This window comes from Hevea brasiliensis, chromosome 11 (genome assembly GCF_030052815.1).
Source record: "Hevea brasiliensis isolate MT/VB/25A 57/8 chromosome 11, ASM3005281v1, whole genome shotgun sequence".
Classification (NCBI taxonomy): Eukaryota; Viridiplantae; Streptophyta; class Magnoliopsida; order Malpighiales; family Euphorbiaceae; genus Hevea; species Hevea brasiliensis.
Window position 1 is genome coordinate 6,847,079 of NC_079503.1, and position 19,437 is coordinate 6,866,515.

A 19,437-nucleotide genomic window follows, 5' to 3' on the forward strand; every position below is an offset into this window, starting at 1 on the left:
TAATCTTAGGCAGTTATAGAAATTATTTTTAAAATCAATATCTTACTTTATGAGTCGAACGCTCACTCTGTTTACCATATTTTTTTAGGTGACAAGAGGATCTCCTTCTTCTTATTAACATATTTCCTTCCTCGCAAGTCTCTTAGCAGCAATATCAATATTTCATAATATTAATTAAAAATCTAAAACTCTACATGTGCTAGAAGTATTATTTAGTTTGAGACTATAATAGTTTATTTATTTTGAAATTGTAAACCTATTATTTATGCATGTGTGGATACATGGGATGGATATATATCTTGGATGAGTGAGCTGAGCTTCTATTTGATTAAATTGCTATATTGAGGATTGTGAGGGAGCTCTATGTTGAGGATTGTGAGGGAGTTGAGCTCCCCAAATTGATATATTTTGTGATTACAAATCGAGTAAGTTAAAAACTCCCAATTGGATAGTCCAATTTATAGCTGGACTCTGTTCGTTTGTCTTTTTAAAATTGGACTATAGTGATGAGGCCTTGGGCTTGGACTTAGAATAGTTAGGTTTACTATAAACTTTGGGGCTTTATACTAACCCAAATCTTAGTGCTGGTTCAGCCCATAATTAGGTCATGAAAATAAAATTCATCTACGGATCATTTACTCTAATATTAACATTTTTGCTAGTGAAATAGTCATCACCCAAAAAAATTATGTTAAAATGGCCATTATTAAAAGTCATGTAGTTAAAAAATTAAATTAATTAATTAAAAAAATCATCTAAGTATGATGGATACATGTTTGTTTGTCAGTCAAACAAAGAACAAACTAACAGCAGCAAACAAACAATGAGAGTGCATACTGAGTCATAGCAGAGATGCATTACTGACTGCTTGTTTCAGAAATGCTTCGACAAGATCGAAAAAAAATAATAATAATAAGTATCAGGAAATGCACGAGAGGCTTGTGTCCATGTACCATCATTAATCGTATTGAATTTACTTTCCATGTTCCCTATCGAGACAAAAGAATCCTCAGTTTTTCAGTCACTGAACTATGGAGGGTATCGTCCTTCTGCCAGTCTTTACCGCTTAATAATAATGTAGAAATGTGAATCTCATTTCTTCCTTTCACAAACTTGTAACCTTATATTCATACACTCGACCCATTAACCATCCCTAATTATGATCACTGATAGCGGGAATTTTCAATTCACAAACATGTCTTTGATCTCTAATCCGCATATCTAATTTTAATTCAAATATATATCATTTTGAGATACAATTTGTACTACTAACATGATTAGGATTACAAGATTATCATTAATATGGAATTAGTTTTTTACTCCAACAACGATTATATATATATTATAATAAACTATTTAAAGCATAATGTAAGACTCCAAATAAAAGATTTTCAAGTTATTTAATTTCTTCAATAAATAACTAAATAATTATAAAGTTTTAACATATTCCAAATCAAATTTTGGTATAACATATTAAATTTTATATAGATTTAACTCAACTCAACTAAACATTTATCTCAAAAATTTATTGGGATCGACTATATGAATTCTCTTTTTCCACTCTAAATGATTTTGGGTTAAATTCTCGAAAATGTGTAATGCTTCTAGGTGTTGTTGTAGTACTCTTCTTCAAGTCAGTTTAGATCTACCCCTTCTTTTTTTTTTATACTCTAACCCAATATGCTCTATTTGTCTAACTGAAGTCTCCGTATGTTTACACTTCACATGATCAAACCACTTCAATCTCCCTTCTCTCAACTTATCCTTAATTGACACAACTCTAACTTTTTCTCTAATATTCTCATTACGGATTTTATCTTGTATAATATGGCCACTCATTCACCTTAACATTCTCATCTCTGCAACTATCATCTTAGACACATACGGCTCTTTTATTGCCTAACACTCACTACCGTATAATATAACTGATCATATGATTATGCCGTAAAATTTTACATAGACTATATATATATATATAAAAGAAATTTCAGTGGATCAATGTAGCTGTAGGTCCAAAACTCGAAAGAGACTAATGTCAGCGTTTACCAGGCAGAAATGGGCTTTGTAATTAGCTTCTGCAATAAGTCTCATGGGCCCGAATGAGTCCATAATGAAAATGGGTTAACTTGCCATTCTGATTTAAGCACAAAATAACACATCATGACGATCACCGTAAACTTCCATTATAGTAATAGAAGCTAACAAAATTGACACAAACCAGACTTAAGAATTGCAAATGTCATGTTAATTCTTGGCAATAAAGGATTTTTCTAAATTGGATCCAGTTAGCTCATTATCATTTGTTAGCAAAAGGAAAAAGAAGGAAATGCAGAAATTGTATTAATCAAAGCACCATTTGATAATTTAACGAATCATAAGCAGCAGAGAGGAATTAAATTCAAAATAATGACAGTTGTCTCTCAGTCTCTCATCCCTTCAGCAAACTCCATGATCATCTAAAAGCATATCCTGATGACCCCAAATGTCCGCGGAATTGTCTCTATTGCGTAAATAGCTTAATCAACAAAATCAGTCGCGTTCACTAATGGCAGTCAAATGTTCATCAATCTCCTCAGTTGACAACACTCTGAAAACTCGATTATCGGCTCTCACAACTCCAACCTGCAAAACACCAAATATTCTTGTGATGGATTGCTGAAACATTTTACTTAATACTATAACACTAGTCACTACAAATGTCATCTCATCATGCCAGCAAAATCCCATATTGTAAATCCTATTGAAAACATGTGTGGATTTACAAGAGCCAAATTAAAAGCCACCACTGGAAAGAATGAACATACCTTTGATGGTGAACACATTAAAATATTTAATATTAGCATCTTTCCATTTTCAGATATTCTGATACTATCATTGGTGACAGTTAACATGATAAAGGGAAATATTAATACCTCAATCTCAGTAGCCTTGAAGTCCTCTTGAAGAACAGATTGCAGAGCAGAAATAGCTGTCTGCATGACAGTAGCACATGCATTATTAGGATATTTAAATAATAATCAAGCCAAAAACTAACAATTGCTTCCATAAAGAAAATAAATTATTTCTATGCATATCAAGCAGCTGAGGAAATCAAGTAATCCATAATGTTAAACTGATCATCACCCAGTAAATTTTTATTCAGTTAAATTCCTTATTAATCCCTGCCTCCAAACACAGAACAAAAGAAAACGAAAGAACTTCTCAGTCGAAAAGTTAAGGGCATTTTTCTCTCTGCATTCAATATTAATCTATGTGATGGGCAAAATAAGGAACTCATAGAAGAATTCAAAATAGAAAAACCCATAGGTAGAATATATAAAATATATGAGAAAAATAAACAGTTGCAGCATATGGTCTCAACTAATACTCCCTTATCCCCAGTTACAAATAGAATACAAAATTTCCAACTAACAATTTTGGTAAAATATGTCCATAAATATATGCGATATTAGTCTACTACATTTACTAAGATATATGCTTAATTTCTCCACTTAGCTGTTATTTTACATGTAATTAATCAATTTTGATGACCTGGTAACAATTCCAACCAAGAAGTATAGGCCATAATTGGCTATTTTCAAAATTTACGCTATAAATGAGAATTTGGAATAAAGTTCATGACTTTTTTGTAATTAACCCAAATAAATATGCCCTCCAGCAAATTCTTTTTCAACAAATGGGAAAAAACAAAAGTACCTGCACAGTTTCCTCATAGGATAAAGCAGGGTCATTTTTCATTTTCTTTTCCAAGAAATTGATAGCCTCTTGTTCCTTCAATCCAGCACTGGTAGCCTGCAACATATATCAAAATCAAGACGCTTGAGCACAAGGTTCCCTTGGAATTTCACTCAATGGGAAGTTAAAATAAATCAACATACAAATCAATTAATTTGAACATACAAAGGACAATGTTAAATTGTAATATATGGCACTTCAAAACATTAGTTCAGTGATATGAGAAGCTTTTGTCACTAGTTTGGGATGAAATTAGCACATATAATTTATCTTTTCAACGTCTTTAAGCTTATCCTTACAAAATGGCTTCTGTGACCATGTTTTCTTTTCATTACATCCAAACTACATAGGGCTTGATTTAGAATATCTTATAAATAGAAGGTCCTCCAGCAAGATCACTATCAATCTGTAATCCAAACAATAAATTCCTACAAAACCAGATACTTGAGAAACCCAGTGGAAAATGAATTTCACTGTTGGGTGGGATTCAAAAGCAGATGCAATAATACGCAAATTTTTAAGATGAACTAATCTACCTAAAACCAACCCCAGATATGTTGGTTCTATAATCATGAGCACTCATGTGTGCTTACCTTGCAATTCAGAAACAAGACACATGGCATAAACATAAGTAACTTAATGCATTTTGATTTAAAAAAAAAAAAATCAATTTGCCACCTACCTTGTGACCATAAAAGTGGCCAGCTGGATCACACTTGTAGAGTTGAGGCCCATTCTCCTCATCAATACCCAAAACCATAGCAACTTCAAAGAGAATATAAGAAAGATGTTAGAATGAATGAAAGTAAGACACATAGCAGCAGTTAACAGTTGTAAATGGCTCTGTGTGTGTGTGTGTGTATAACTGTGTATACCACACTTGTATATACCTATAAACATTTACCTATAAATATTCGCATATGTACACACACACACACACACACACACACACTTGTGTACATGCACAAAAGCAAACAACTTAAGAACTGCCACACAAACTCAACTATATAAAACAATAAAAATTGATAGTAGTACTTGTAAAGATTAGATACATACCTACTCCAAGGGGTCTCATGTAAGCATGCTGTGTGTAAACTTGTGATTTATCTGCAATCCTATTTATGCACCAAGGATAAAAATTTTAAGTCCTATAAAATTATAAGTTGAAGTAGACTTAAAGGTAAAAAAAAGATCCATCCATGTGATTGCAGACAAATAATTGAGGATTCACTTCATAGAGGAAAATATTATGAACTCTATCAGGGAGGCGCTGTGCTATACCACAAATTGAGAATATGTTCTCAAAGATATCAAACAATGGGAAATGTTTAAAAGGCACCAAAGATTTCTTTTTCACAATGTTTGTAGCAAGCATTTAACAAAAGCTTAACTTATAGCAGACTTTCTAAAACTAAATCATAAAGATCTTTTTTGAACAGCACCTTCAACAATCCAAATTTAGAAAATGCACCCTGTCCCCCAAAACATATTTAGCAGTTAGGCTAGGAACATGGTCAAATAGCACTAACATTCCACTATTGTATATGCATGATATAGAAATTCAGTACCATTTGGCCAATACATCCACAGGCATTTCATATCCATATCTGAACCGAAACTCAGCTGCCTCATTCCGTGCTTGTTGAACCAAAGTCCTTGCATCAGCTTAAAATTGGCATAATGACAGAAAATCAAGTTTCAAGTTTGTAAGTCACAAAAGTCAACCAAAAGCAAGGTCTGAATTCTAAACCAGAGGCTGCCTCAATAATTTGCAAAAGAAAACTGACAGAGACCAAGATAAGAGTTTCTAGAAATGAGAACTGAAATATAAAGAACTTCAGCACCTAGGTTATGTCTGTTCAAGATTTCAGAAATTCATGTTACATTTCCACATCCAGATATTTTAACTGTGCATAGAAAATTAGATTGCTACACAATCTTTCTCACATTCCAGTCAACGCATATTTTGGATTGCTAACTTTTCTGAGCTAGTAATTAATGACTCGTTATAATGTGTACATCTCAGACAAACCTTTTGTTGAACAGTATCAAAATCAATAGTCAGTGATCTCTAATTGCATCACGACACAAAGACCAAAAACTCCATAAATTGCTCGAGGCAATTTCACAAGAGTGAGAGAGGCTGACCTTTCATGCCGGTAGCCAGCAATCCAAGGTACTTAGTAATAGGAAAAAGGTGAGTGACACTAGTCTGATCCAAAAGCTTGTCCTGCTCATTATTCAAAAAGTCAATTATCAAATTCAGCAGTATCCTCCAAACCCAAGATCAACTAAAAGCCCACTTACCGGGACCTTCTTCTGTGTGACAACACAGACAGAGTCCTTCCCTCGAACTCCGATCGAAGTGATGGCAGCGGCCTTCACTGCCTTAAACGCATATTCTGCAAAAATTCTCTCGAAACTAACTTAAAACAGCCGAGAAAAAGAAATGAAGGCAATGACTCTGTGTGAAACACAAAAATTTTGATTACATACCAACTTGGAAGAGGCGACCTTCAGGGGAGAAGATGGTAATGTGGCGATCGTAACCACCTCCACTTCCTCGACTCATTCTTTGTTTTCTTTACTTGTGGAGATGATTTTTTTTCGAAGAAAAGCCCGCCTCCAAAGCTCTTATTTGATTTTCCGGAGCAACTGACTCGCTGAACAAGAAAACTCAGAGATTGCTTTGTCTAAAATACCCTCCAATGTCCTCCCCTCGTACAGACAGCGCCGTTTTGTTCATGGAAACGACGCCGTTAATAGGGCATTGATTTATTATCTGTTTCGCTATTAAATCTTTTCATTTAAAAAAAAATAAAATCATTACCATTACCAGCAAAGCAAAGAGGATTGGGCCCCTAAGCAGAAATTCTTTACTTGCACTTGATCCATTTATCCTTCCTTTAGGAAATAACAATAATAATAATAATAATAATAATAATAATAATAATAATAATAATTTACAAGATAAAAATTAAATAAATTTTCATACAATTATATTAATTTTAACATAATTTTTATTAAAATGAAGTATGATTAAATTCTTTCAACTTTGATTTGAAATGTAAAATTTTATGAAAATTTATTTTTTTTGTCAATTTTTATATTTAAAATAAAAAATCCATTTTAACTTAAAAAAAATATTAAATATGGTTTTATAAGAATTTAATTAAATTTTTTTCTCAATTTATTTTAAACATTAAAATTGATAAAAAAAATATTTAAATTAAATTATTGTAAAAATCTAATTTCCAAATAGGCCATCTAGAGTCAGCTTGAACAAACTCAAAAAATGTACTTCCCATTTTCCCTTCAGCATTTCAACTTGAAATTTACAAGCTCAGAAAATTTCCAGTACACAACTTCAACTAGCATTCAAACCCGTGAAATACAACTTGAACTTCGATTCAGAAACGCTGGAGTAGATAATTATGAAAAAGGGGCAGATCATCCCTTATTGTTTCGGTGCGTCAAATGAAAGGCTATATAGAATTCCTAGTTTGGGCTAGATCCATACTGCAAATGAGGGGGAAACTAATACACGGTTCACAAATACGACCACTCTTTAATGTATATAAGATGTAAGCAAAATGGGTGCCCTCAAATCAAAAACCTTAATCTTTGTAAAAAAATACCCAAAATACTCGAGAGCGAGACAATACAGAAGGCTTATTCCAGCATTCTAACAAAAAAGTTGTATAGCCCCTAATATTGTCAGCTAAATTACATGCTTAAAAATATGCTGACCGCTTTGGCGTATGTGTACCATCCACATCCAGTCTGCCCAGCAACAGATGCCTCTCCTATGCAACGGACTGCCCAGTTGCCCCTTGTACAAAATTCTTTATGTCAAAATCGCCATTACTCATCTTAGCAGACTCCTTGATTGGAGAACACAAATCATCAGACATAAAATCCAGTATCCACTAAATAATCTTATCATTTTCACCATTTTTGAATTTATATATCTAAAAGGAAGGACGGGAGGGGAAGAGATAACCTTTTCTGTCATGATACCGCTTATCAGCTTTGCAGGGGTAACATCAAAAGCTGGGTTCCAGACAGAGATCCCGGATGCAGCAACTTGATCTCCAAGTCCTCCATGTGAATTTAAAAATTCTTTAAGTGGCCTTTCCTCTATGAAAATTTGTTTCCCAGAAGAAAGGGATAAATCAATGGTGCAGCAACATAAAATGGAATGTTGTGATGCATTGAGCATAAGGCTAGGCTGTAGGTCCCAATCTTGTTAGCAGTATCTCCTGCAAATTTATTGTACTCATTACTGCAAAACACTTCCAGAAATGAGACAAAAGGCAGGTGAATCATATTTGCAAAAGAGTACCATTTGCAGCCACACGGTCTGCTCCAACAATCACAGCACTCACTTGACCATCTTTCATTCACGCAGCTGTAGCAGAATATGCTATAAGAGTAGCGGTTATTTTGTCATGCACCAACTCAAAAGCTGTGAGTCTAGATCCCCGTAGTAAGAATTGAACTTTATAAATAATATGAGGAGGTGAGATAATGGCTGAACCCCTGAAAACATTTGAATTGAGGATTATCCCTCACAATCTTTATTATTGGCCAGTTTGTTGATAACCAATTCATAATTCCGATCACAATATAGAGGCTGATGCTCTAACCAAAAATATTGAACATATTACCTATGTAGCACGGAAACGGAAACGCGGAAACGGGGAAACGGTATTTTAAAAAACATAGGGAACGGAAACGTGGGGGAAACGTGTAAATATAAAAAATATAGGGGTATATTTATAAATAAATAAATAATATATATATATATATATATATATATATATATATATATATATATATATATATATATATCATGAAAGATGTTTAATAATAAATAAAGTTCAAATCAACATTTAAATTCAACTATAAAAATACATATTTAGAAGTTTCATACTTATAAGAAATAAATATCAACTACAACACATTCAAATGTTAAAAAAGAAAATATAATAAAATTTATAACATTTCCTCAACTTCACTGTCTTTCTCATTCTCCTTCTCCATGCTTGTAGTTGCATTTTCATCAAACAAAACAGACTCTAACTCTAGTTCATCCAATGAAAGGTTGGCAAATTCAAGAACTCCCACATCTTCCATACTTCCAAATTGATCACCACCAACATCCCACAATTTTGTCTTCTCATCATAATATTGGGAGGAGTTTCTGGACAGAAGACGAAGATTATTATGGATAAAAATCAAGTCCTCTGCACGTTTTGGAGTTAATTTATTCCTTCTGCATGAATGAATGAAGGAATAATACTCCAATTTCTTTCACAACAAGAGGAGGAAGTAGGTTGTCCAAGCACTTTAAAAGCCAACCTTTGAAGTAAAGGTGCATTAGAACCAAAACATGCCCACCATTTCCTAGGATCTGTAACATACATACTTCCAATAGAATCAGGATCAGCAAAAGGTCCACTTTTCAAAGAAAAATTTGCAAATTCATCATTTGCTCTAATTCGCTCATCTTCATTAGAAAAAATCCTCCTAAAGCATTTAATTCTCTCAGTTGATACTTTTCCATCCATATGAGGAGGCACTCTACCTTCTCCCTCTTGAAGCCATTTTTCACTATAAAATCTACTTAAATAAGAAAATAATTTCTCAAAATAATAAAAAAAATAGAACAAGAAGATCAATATGTAAGTTAATATTTTACCTTGGATTTAATGAATGGGCTAAACAATGAAGAGGAGTGTTGCTCTTTGCACAACGATCAACAAGAATTCGATGAACCACATAATAAAAGGAGAAAACCCATCTGCTTGCTTTCCTTCATGATAAAAAATAACTTTCTTCACCTTTTCAATCATAGAATCCCACAACTCATAAACCAAATGAAGGCATGGTTTATGCGTGTCACAAACTCGATCATGTCATAAATGGGCCCGATAAAGCAATGATGTAATAAACCTTTTCCCACCAATCCTCATCTACCACTTTATCACGAACTAATCTAGCTTTGCCTTGGTCATCTTATGGGTTTTGTGACCATTTATCACTCATAACCAGTGCTTCTAAAGCACGCCTAATAAGTTTAAATCTTTTAAGCATCACAACAATAGAAGCAAAGCGTGTGTAAAGCAATTTCAAAGGGCTAAACCGATTATAAATTGCAAGCCTCATGGAATGATTCATTATAAAATTCTTGATTTGCAAAGCATCCCCATGGATTTCATGATCCGATGACACACATCATAAGTTTCTTGATTAGTTTCCAAATTTTCTTTGCACATATATTCTTCAAAGCAAGATTAAGAGTGTGCACAACACAAGGAGTCCAATAAATATGTGGAAACATTCCTCAATGATTTCTCCAACCTTTGCAATTTGAAGCATTATCGGTAATGACTTGTACCACTTTTGATGACCCACCTCATCAATTACTTCTTTTAGCAAATTAGCAATAAATTGCTTATCTTTCACTTCACACAATCTCTGATTTGATAAACATGGGTCCGCACTGTAAACAATCATAAAATTAATCAAAGGCCTCCTCCGAGATCACTCCATCCATCACTCACAATACTAACACCCTTTTCTAACCAAGTACTTTTAATTGGTTCAAGCAACCTCTCTACATTTGCTTTTTCTTTGAAGTAATGTGGTTCTCAATTTGTTATAACCAGTGACACATAACCACCCAAAACATGATTAGCAGCAAAAGAATAAGAACTCACATAATAAGGATTTCTAGCAAAATTAAAAGGTAGACCCCCAGTGTAGAACATTCTAGCAATCTCTGCATCTAATTGAGCTCTAGTTTGGAAGTCAAAAGCTCTACCAAGAGGAGAATCATTAACTCTTCTTTTCTTTAAAGCTGCTGAAATACTTGGTTCAGTTATATTCAATGAAGGAACAGAAGTTATACTAATAGGCAAAGAAACTCGCCTAGATTGTGAATTGGTAATTTTGTTTGTTGCCTCATCCTCCTGTTTCCTCATTTCAGAAATACTATCATTCATCACTTTTTTACACACACCAATCCCCTTTCCAGTGATTTTCAATAAATGAGCCCTCACTCTAGTATAAGTCTCTTGCTTTTCTTGTCCACAAAAATTGCATATCCATTTACAATTACCCCCTCATTCTCCAGTTTTCTCTAGTTTAGTTACATATCTCCACAGAGGATTAAATTCTTCCTCCCTAGTTTTTGAAGAAGTGCCACTAGTGCTATTTGCTTGGGGAGAATTTGAGTTTGAAGAATCCATTCAAATATTGTCCTATCAAAATGACAAAAAGAAAATGCAATTTTATACAATTTACAAATTATTTAAACAAATTATATACTAAGGATTAAAGCACAATGTAAATTATATATTAAATGATTAAAGAATTAAATATATAATAGAATTGAATAAATTGACTATATTATGAAAAATTTTAATATATAATATAACGATACATTAAAACAAATTATATTAAACACATTATATATAAACTATTACAAAAATATAAAATATATTAATATAAAATACAAATTTTGAATGTTGGAATTTTTTTTATTTATCATTAATTAGAATTTAAACTTGAAATTTTATAATTTTAAAAATAACTTTAAAAATATATTTACATTTGTCCTTAATTTCCTTCAAAATGTTGATTGTAAAAATATGGCAAATTTTGAAAATTTTTAGTGAATTTGGGAAAATTTTTTTTATCTTTTTTTTTTCAAAAAAAATATTTATGATAACTCCTCAAATTTAGTTTGAGAAAAATCTAATTATGGAATATACATTTAGAGAAAAAAAATTGATATTAAATATGATAAATTTATGATTAATTAATAGAATAAAATTATAATTAATTAATAAAAATTACTTGATAAAATTATTTTACAAAAAAATTAGAAAAGGGAAATAATAAAATAATAATAAAGAAAATAATAAATTAAATAATAATAAATTAATAAACCACCCCAATATAATAAACCTAATTACCCTCATTCATTTAACAATCGGAAATCGGGAAGGAAAAAAAGGAAACGCTACAGGAGAATCGTCTTCTTCTTCTTCTTCTTCTTCTTTTTCTTCTTTGAGTGTTGATAAGAGAGAAAAGAGTTAATATGGATCAAAGAAAAAGAAGAGAAATCGAAATGTGGTGTTGCGAATCTTGCAATTCTTACCAAGCCTTGAAGGTACCCCTTTCCCTTTTCTTTTTCTTTTTCTTCTTCTTTCTTTTCTGTTATTGGTGAATATTGTGAACTGTGAGTGTGAAGTAATCGATTTTAACCTACCCATTTTTCTTTTTCTTTTTTTTTTTTTTAAGTTTCTTTAAAGAAACGCGTTTCCAATTTTGATATTTTTTCCATGCTACATAGCATATTACCACGTCTATATGCACCCAATTACTTCAACAAAGCAAAACAACCCTCAATTTTCAAGCTGGCGGTAACAGCTATTAATGCATGCAAGTTCACTAATTTGCAATGATTTGAGTCATTTGTAGGCATAAAATGATTTTCATGATTGTAAAAGACAAAATTAATATTGCAGTTTGATAGAGATAGGTTATCGAACACCATTAGAATCAAATTCTGCCACCACTGCCACCACCATCATTTTTTTCCATTCTTTGGGATAAAGTTATCCTATATTTTCCCATCTTTTTCTTTTATTGTCTATGCATTCCAAACATTCAATTGTTGGAAAAGGTATACATGCTATGTTATGTTGCTGATTGTTTGTGTTAAACCAGGAGATGGAGACTACTAGATGGGTTGTCCCTACCTCCTGATCATTTGTGACTAGTCCAGTGTTGTTAAAGGCAAGAAAAGGCGCCGGGCGAAGTGAGGCGAGCCCCTAACGCCTTGTCTGGCTGAGGCAAGTTCACTGCAAAGAGGCGAGCACCTAAGACTGGTCAGGTGAGGGCCAACAAGGCAATGCCCGTGGCAAATAACCTAAACTTTCTTTTTTTTTTAATTTTTTTTAAAAAGCATAAAAGTAAAATAAACCCTATCCTGTAATCATCGAATTCCGCAACCAAAGAAGAGCAGAAAACGCCGCAAAGCAAAGAAACAGAGCATTCCCAGGTATGTTATTCCTTCCTTTCTCTCATCTTCATCTTCTTTCCTCTCTCTCCTCTACTCTTTTCTATATTTCTTTTCCTTTCAACTATGCAACCTACCAGCAAGTCCATCCAGCACCTGCAATCCATTTTTTGGTTCTTTTTATTTTTTCTTCTTTTCTCTCCTCCTTAATTCTTTTCTTCTCTTCTTATATCAGTCCATCTTCACTCCAGCAGTTCCATCTTCACCTTTTTTTTTTCTTCTTTTTTTTGTTAAGTTTGTTAAATGGGTAGTGTCATATACTTTTTATTAATTGCTTATTGTTGTGACATACTTTTTATTAAATGGGTATTGTGAATTGTGATATGTTTTTATTAAATTGGTACTGATGCTCTTGCTATGATGCAGTGCAAGTGTACAAATTATTGAAAAATCAATTGTTAATACTTTAATTTCTTATTTACTTGAATTGGGACAGCATTGATGGTTGTTGTTGCAATTACATATATTCTTCTATGTGTCTTGAATTGGGATAGTCTTGATAGTTGTTTATATGTCTCATTGAACTCAACTATGACATGAATTCTTCTATATGTTGCCTAATTGTATATGCCAAAGCCATTAATCTATCATTCATAATTCTGCCATTAAAATTTTAGTGATGGGTATTATTTTGTTAGATGATTTTTAATTTATATAGATGGTTTTAGTGATGGCTATTCTTCTATATGATTTGTATATGTTGCTTTTTTTGTTAGATGGGTATTGCTTTGTTGTAAGAAGTATGAATTGTTTTGTTGTATACACACATATATATATAATTTTCGCAATTTAGGCTATGGTGCCTCACTTCAAAAACGCTCTTGCCTCTCGTCTAAGGCCATAGGTTATCCTGTCGTCTTTCACCAGATAAAGGAGGAGGGTTGCAGTAGGTGACAACCAGCGTAAAAATTTCATCACGCCTTATGATATGGATTCAAATGATATAAACGTTGGGGCGTCCTCTAGTAACGACGCGCTACATCGAAGTCCGGGTGTAGTGAGAAATATGCAAGGGTGTAGGGCGTTCACCGAAAGCGACGCTCCATGCCATGCCGGTGCCCAGGTGTGGTGTTAAGTGAGCAAGGATTCCCACATCATGGACGGGTGTGGGTAAAGAAGTTAGTCCATAGGACAGATAGTAGAACAGATAGTGGAACAAAACACAAGATAGACATAGAAAACAACATAAGATATCATCGAAGTAGACCAATTAGGAAGGAGCAGGATAGGAGAAGGATCAGGGTTGGCACTTGGAATGTTGGATCACTTACAGGAAAATTAATGGAGCTTGCGGATACCTTGGAAAGGAGAAGGGTGAATATTGCTTGCATTCAGGAGACTAAATGGGTATGAGAGAAAAATAAGAAAGTGGGTAATTCAGGGTACAAACTGTGATTTACCGGAAAGGAGAGAAACAGGAACGGAGTGGGCATAATCATAGACATGACATTGAAAGACGCAGTAATAGCTGTGAAAAGAGTAGGAGATAGAGTTATACTAATAAAGCTAGTAATAGAAAGAGAAACAATAAATATAGTTAGTGCTTATGCCCCACAAATAGGACTAGACAGTGAGAGTAAACAAAAGTTTTGGGAAGATATGGATGATTTAATGCAAAGCATACCGAATGAAGAGAATGTTTTCATTGGTGGAGATTTGAATGGACATGTAGGAAGTGATAGACAAGGTTATGAGAATGTTCATATAGGTTTTGGTTTTAGCAGTCAAAATGAGGAGGGAAAAAGTATCCTAGATTTTGCTATGGCATACGACCTAATACTAGCAAATACCTACTTTATAAAAAGAGAGTCACATTTAGTGACTTTCAAAAGTGGGAAACATAGAAGCCAAATCGACTTCCTCTTAAACAGGAAGACAAATAGAGCTCTATGCAAGGGTCATTCCAGGAGAGGCTTTAACAAGTCAACATCGGTTGGTTGTCTTGGATGTCAAGTTTAGGAAGAATTCAAGTAAGGTCAGAAGAAATAGTGTAGCTCGAACAAAATGATGGGAGTTCAAAGGAGTAAAGCAAGTGAAGTTCAAAAATGAGCTTCTCGAGTCCGAAGTATGGAAGCTGGGTATGGAGGCCAATGATATGTGGATACAGATGGCATCAAAGATTAGAAAAGTAGCTAGAAAAGTACTTGGAGAGTCTAAAGCACATGGACCACCCTCAAAAGAGAGATAGTGGTGGAATGAGGAAGTACGAAAGGCAGTGAAGCGAAAAAGGGAATGGTATAAGAAATTACTTAAATGTGATAATAATGAGACATATGAACAGTACAAGATAGCAGAGAAAGAGGCAAAAAAGGCTGTTAGTCAAGCAAGAGCACAGGCCTTTGAAAAGTTATATGAGAAACTTGGAACTAAAGAAGGGGAGAAAGATATTTATAGATTAGCAAGGAGGAGAGAAAGGAAATGTCAAGATCTTAATCAAGTTAGGTGCATTAAGGATAAAGAAGGAAAAGTGTTGGTGAAAGATGAGGACATTAAAGAAAGATTGAGAAATTATTTTAATGATCTCTTTAATAATAGTCAAAATGGTAATAGCGTGAATATAGACTATAGAACAATAGAAAAGAATGTGAATTATACTAGAATGATTAGATCTTTAGAAGTAAAGGAAGCACTTAAGAGAATGAAAGTAAGTAAAGCCTGTGGACCCGGTGAAATACCAATTGAAGTGTGGAAGTGTTTGGGAGATATGGGAGTGGCATGGTTAACTAAATTATTTAATAAGATTCTAAACTCAAAGAAAATGCCTGATGAATGGAGGAGGAATATTTTAGTACCTATTTTTAAAAATAAGAGAGACATACAGAGTTGCTCAAACTATAGGGGAATTAAACTCATGAGTCATACTATGAAGTTGCGGGAGAGAGTTATGGAGTATCGACTACGTCATGATACTTCTATCTCTCTCAATCAATTTGGTTTCATGCCCAGTCGTTCAACTATGGAAGCGATTTTTCTCATTAGAAGCTTGATGGAGAAATATAGAGATGTAAAGAAAGATCTACACATGGTTTTTATTGATTTGGAGAAGGCTTATGATAGCGTTCCAAGCGATGTCTTATGGAATGTGTTAGAACAAAAGAGAGTATCTTTTAGGTAAATACAAGTGTTGAAAGATATGTAAGAAGGAGCAACTACTATTGTGCGTACAGTGGGAGGGGACACAAGAGATTTTCCGATCTCAATTGGATTACACCAAGGATCAGCCATAAGCCCTTACCTTTTTACATTAGTTTTAGATGAATTGACAAAACATATACAAGAGAGTATTCCTTTGTGCATAATATTTGCGGATGATATTGTTCTGATAGATGAGACACGAGAAGGAGTCAATCGAAAGCTAGAGCTTTGGAGAAGTACTCTAGAGTCAAAGGGTTTTAAGTTAAGTAAAACGAAGACAGAATACATGCATTGCAAGTTCAGTGAAGGCCAAACGGATGATAAGGAAGGAGTTAGTTTGAATGGAGTTAGTTTGAATGGAGTTGTACTGTCCCAAAGTAATCACTTTAAAAATCTAAGCTCAGTCCTTCAAGTAGATGGGAGATGTGAGGAGGATGTTAGTCATAGGATTAAAGCCGGATGGTTGAAGTGGAGACGTGCCACAGGAGTTTTATGTGATCGTAAGATTCCCAATAAGTTGAAAGGAAAATTTTACCGTACAACTATACGACCCGCTATGTTATATGGTAGTGAGTGTTGAGCACTAAAAGAGTCGCATGCGTCTAAGATAAGAGTTGCAGAGATGAGAATGTTAAGGTAGATGAGTAGCCATACTAGACTAGATAAAGTCCGTAATGAGAGTATTAGAGAAAAGGTAGGAGTGGTGCCAATTGAAGATAAGTTGAGAGAAGGAAGATTGAGGTGGTTTGGTCATGTGAAGCGTAGACATACGGAGGCACCAGTTAGACAAGTAGAGCACATTAGGTTAGAGGATAAAAAGAAAAAAAGGGGTAGACCTAAATTGATTTGGAGGAGAGTAGTACAACATGACCTAGAAGCATTACATATTTCTGAGGATTTAACCCAAAATCGTTTAGAGTGAAGAAAGCGAATCCATATAGCCGACCCCAAATTTTTTGGAATAAAGGTTTAGTTGAGTTGAGTTGAGTTGAAAAATAGAAGATGTAATCTATGCTTTCGGCCATTTTCTTACACCAATGAACTTATTCTGACACTGCACCTGGTCTCAGCCTATTTTTTGTCAACAAGTTTACGACATTGCGCATGAGAAGATACAATATTCAAGTTAAATATTCACTTGATTGAAAGGATGTGTTTCTGTGCAATAGGGCCTCTCTAACACTCCTTCAGTATGACGTGCAAGAATCACTCTCAGAGCAGTACCATATCCAGCTGTTGCAAGACTGAAAAAAACAAAACGCACCCAGATTGGAGCTATAAACACTTCCTCACATTTTCTTTGCCAATCAAGAAAGATATCCATGTGGGACGGAAAATAATATGAGGAAAACAAACACAAGATGATGAGAAACATACCTACCAGTATTGCAACGTGTCAGAATAGAAAGCCTGTCAGAGTTTTTCAGTTGGTTCTGAATAAAAATTGCTCCATGAGAACCAATTACTTTGTTTGAAGCAACATCATCTTCAAGCATAATTTCAGCAGCTTCTATGTAAGCCTATCAGATTGATAATGAAGGTGGCACATCCATAAATTAGTAACAATGCTCTTTGACTTTGCATACACTTAATTCAGAACTGTGCAAGAAGATAATCAAAGTGTACCTACTTTACTATCATCTATCCGACAAAGACTAATATGGGTTTCAGGCCAATTACATGCATTAATAATAAACAAACGGTGCATAACAAAATCATACTACCTGAAACATTCTTCCATTCTGAAGCCGTAGCAGCAGCCTTTGATATAACTTCTTTAAGTTTTGTTGCAGCATCTGAAAGATTAACTGCAGTAGGTCGGCTGAGAAAACATGAAAGACAATCCTATAATCTGCTACTTCCCATTAAAAGCAATTGAATAAGTTACCATTTCAACAGCTTAGGCAATTAGGCAAACACCACATCAAGTTAAAATAAAGCAAAACATCTCCAGACAAGATAACCCATATCAATTGCAATTCAAACAGCTAATATAATAACCCAATAAGCAAGATTAGCAAGCTGGCATCAGATTCAAGCAGACCAATTTCCTCGTAACGAGATATTCCAATTTCTTGAAGAAGAAAGAGGCAGCAGCATCAGGCGTTCCATTAAAATAGTCTAAGTTAAAGACATCCACTGCAAGAGAGAGGGCAGCTGCAATAGCAGTAGCTGGTGCCCCACGGACCACCATCTCCTGTATGGCAGACCTGAGAAATTAAAACAGTCAAGAATTTATATATAGAGAAGAAAATGAATCTTGCATTAAAAATAGGGGTGCAAAACATAGATACCATCCATCTGATGCATTTCGGATATCCAGATATACAGTCTCGAGAGGGAGCTTTCTCTGTTAAAGAAGAATCAAAATTTACGATTCGAGAAAAAAAAAATTAGATTCCCGCATAAAAAAGCAAATTCAATTGGAAAGACATGGTCGAGGAGCTGAAGCGAGCCACGCTTGTAGCAGATAGACTGGAGAGGGTTGTGAACTTCAAGTCCAGAGCTGGAGTTGGCATTGGTTGGCATGCCCACCTAACAACAATATATGTGGAATACTTGCCCGAGAGTTAGGCAAATACTTGCTTTTCTCTTCTCTCACAGAAGCACTCTCAGTGTGGGTGGATTGGGTTGGGTCGGCATCATTCCATGCGGTTTTCACTTTTCATAACTGTGAGACATGGTATGCAACCACGAAAATCATATATGATTAATAATTTTAATATTTAAGTTGTTCACTAATTAAATTAAAATTTATTTTAAATTTAATTATGATTATTTGAATTCTACTTAATTTTATATATTTTAAAATATTCAAATTATATTTATTTAAAATATAATATCTTAATATATATATATATATATATGATTAGAGGTAATAATATCCAATATAAAATTTAAATTCAAATTAATTATTATTATTATTATTATTATTATTATTGTTAAATTCAAATTCATATAAACATTAAAAATTATTTAATTTGTTACTATCCCTAAATATGCGTGATGATTCCCACTTCTCATTAAAAAAAAAAAAATTATAATTGGGTATTTTTTGACCCGTATGCTTTTTTTTAACTGTACAGTTAACTATATTCCAAAGATGGTTATAAGAGATGGATTTACTGAATTTTGGAGTGCCAATCTTCCCACATAACCAAGATGAAAGTGTTCTTAAAATACAACACTTATTTTCATAAATAATTATCTATTTTACTAAGAGCTCATTATTTCAACTTGGGTGTTTAATTCAATATTAATAAGAATAATTATTAGTAACTTTTAACTCGATGCTATAAGAGAATATGTTAACTTTTAATTTTCTTAACATTTAACCCCTCTTTAAGGGTAAAATATTGATTAAGGAGGATTAAATTAATAAATGGAACAATATTACACTTCATTTAAGGCTTTTTATTAATCTCATATGGAATAACATAAATTAATTATTTTTTCTTTTTAACAATTATTCA

General features: G+C 33.5%; 1 protein-coding gene and 2 long non-coding RNA genes across 8 annotated transcripts; 1 reads left to right on the forward strand and 2 right to left on the reverse strand.

Annotated features, from left to right (window-relative positions):
- Window positions 1-2,317: 2,317 nt before the first annotated feature.
- On the reverse strand, window positions 2,318-6,395 carry LOC110673029 (proteasome subunit alpha type-6). The gene is made up of 9 exons (XM_021836006.2): window positions 6,232-6,395; window positions 6,043-6,137; window positions 5,884-5,965; window positions 5,304-5,400; window positions 4,792-4,850; window positions 4,418-4,500; window positions 3,697-3,792; window positions 2,913-2,972; window positions 2,318-2,622 (listed from the first exon to the last, which is right to left on the reverse strand). The coding sequence occupies exons 1-9, from the start codon at window positions 6,305-6,307 to the stop codon at window positions 2,530-2,532; spliced, it is 741 nt and encodes a 246-aa protein (XP_021691698.1). The 5' UTR covers window positions 6,308-6,395; the 3' UTR covers window positions 2,318-2,529.
- A 744-nt stretch (window positions 6,396-7,139) lies between these two features.
- Window positions 7,140-18,632, reverse strand: LOC110673031 (uncharacterized). Of its 6 annotated transcripts, none has more exons than XR_009141332.1 (7): window positions 18,398-18,632; window positions 18,259-18,314; window positions 17,689-18,174; window positions 17,103-17,484; window positions 8,081-8,277; window positions 7,739-7,997; window positions 7,140-7,619 (listed from the first exon to the last, which is right to left on the reverse strand). It is a non-coding gene; the product is annotated as an uncharacterized LOC110673031 (long non-coding RNA). The 6 variants fall into 6 exon arrangements; XR_009141331.1 differs by having other exon boundaries at window positions 17,103-17,208; window positions 17,346-17,484; window positions 18,259-18,630; XR_009141330.1 differs by having other exon boundaries at window positions 17,103-17,208; window positions 17,342-17,484; window positions 18,259-18,630.
- Window positions 12,489-17,530, forward strand: LOC131170551 (uncharacterized). The gene is made up of 2 exons (XR_009141333.1): window positions 12,489-12,811; window positions 17,134-17,530. It is a non-coding gene; the product is annotated as an uncharacterized LOC131170551 (long non-coding RNA).
- Window positions 18,633-19,437: the final 805 nt, after the last annotated feature.

Coding starts and splice junctions, on each gene's coding strand:
- LOC110673029 (XM_021836006.2), bottom strand. CDS start 6,307: ATGAGTCGAGGAAGTGGAGGTGGTTACGATCGCCACATTACCATCTTC. Junction 4,851..5,303: donor GTGGATGTATTGGCCAAATG/GTACTGAATTTC, acceptor GTGCATAAATAG/GATTGCAGATAAATCACAAG. Junction 3,793..4,417: donor GCCACTTTTATGGTCACAAG/GTAGGTGGCAAA, acceptor TATATGTTGCAG/GCTACCAGTGCTGGATTGAA.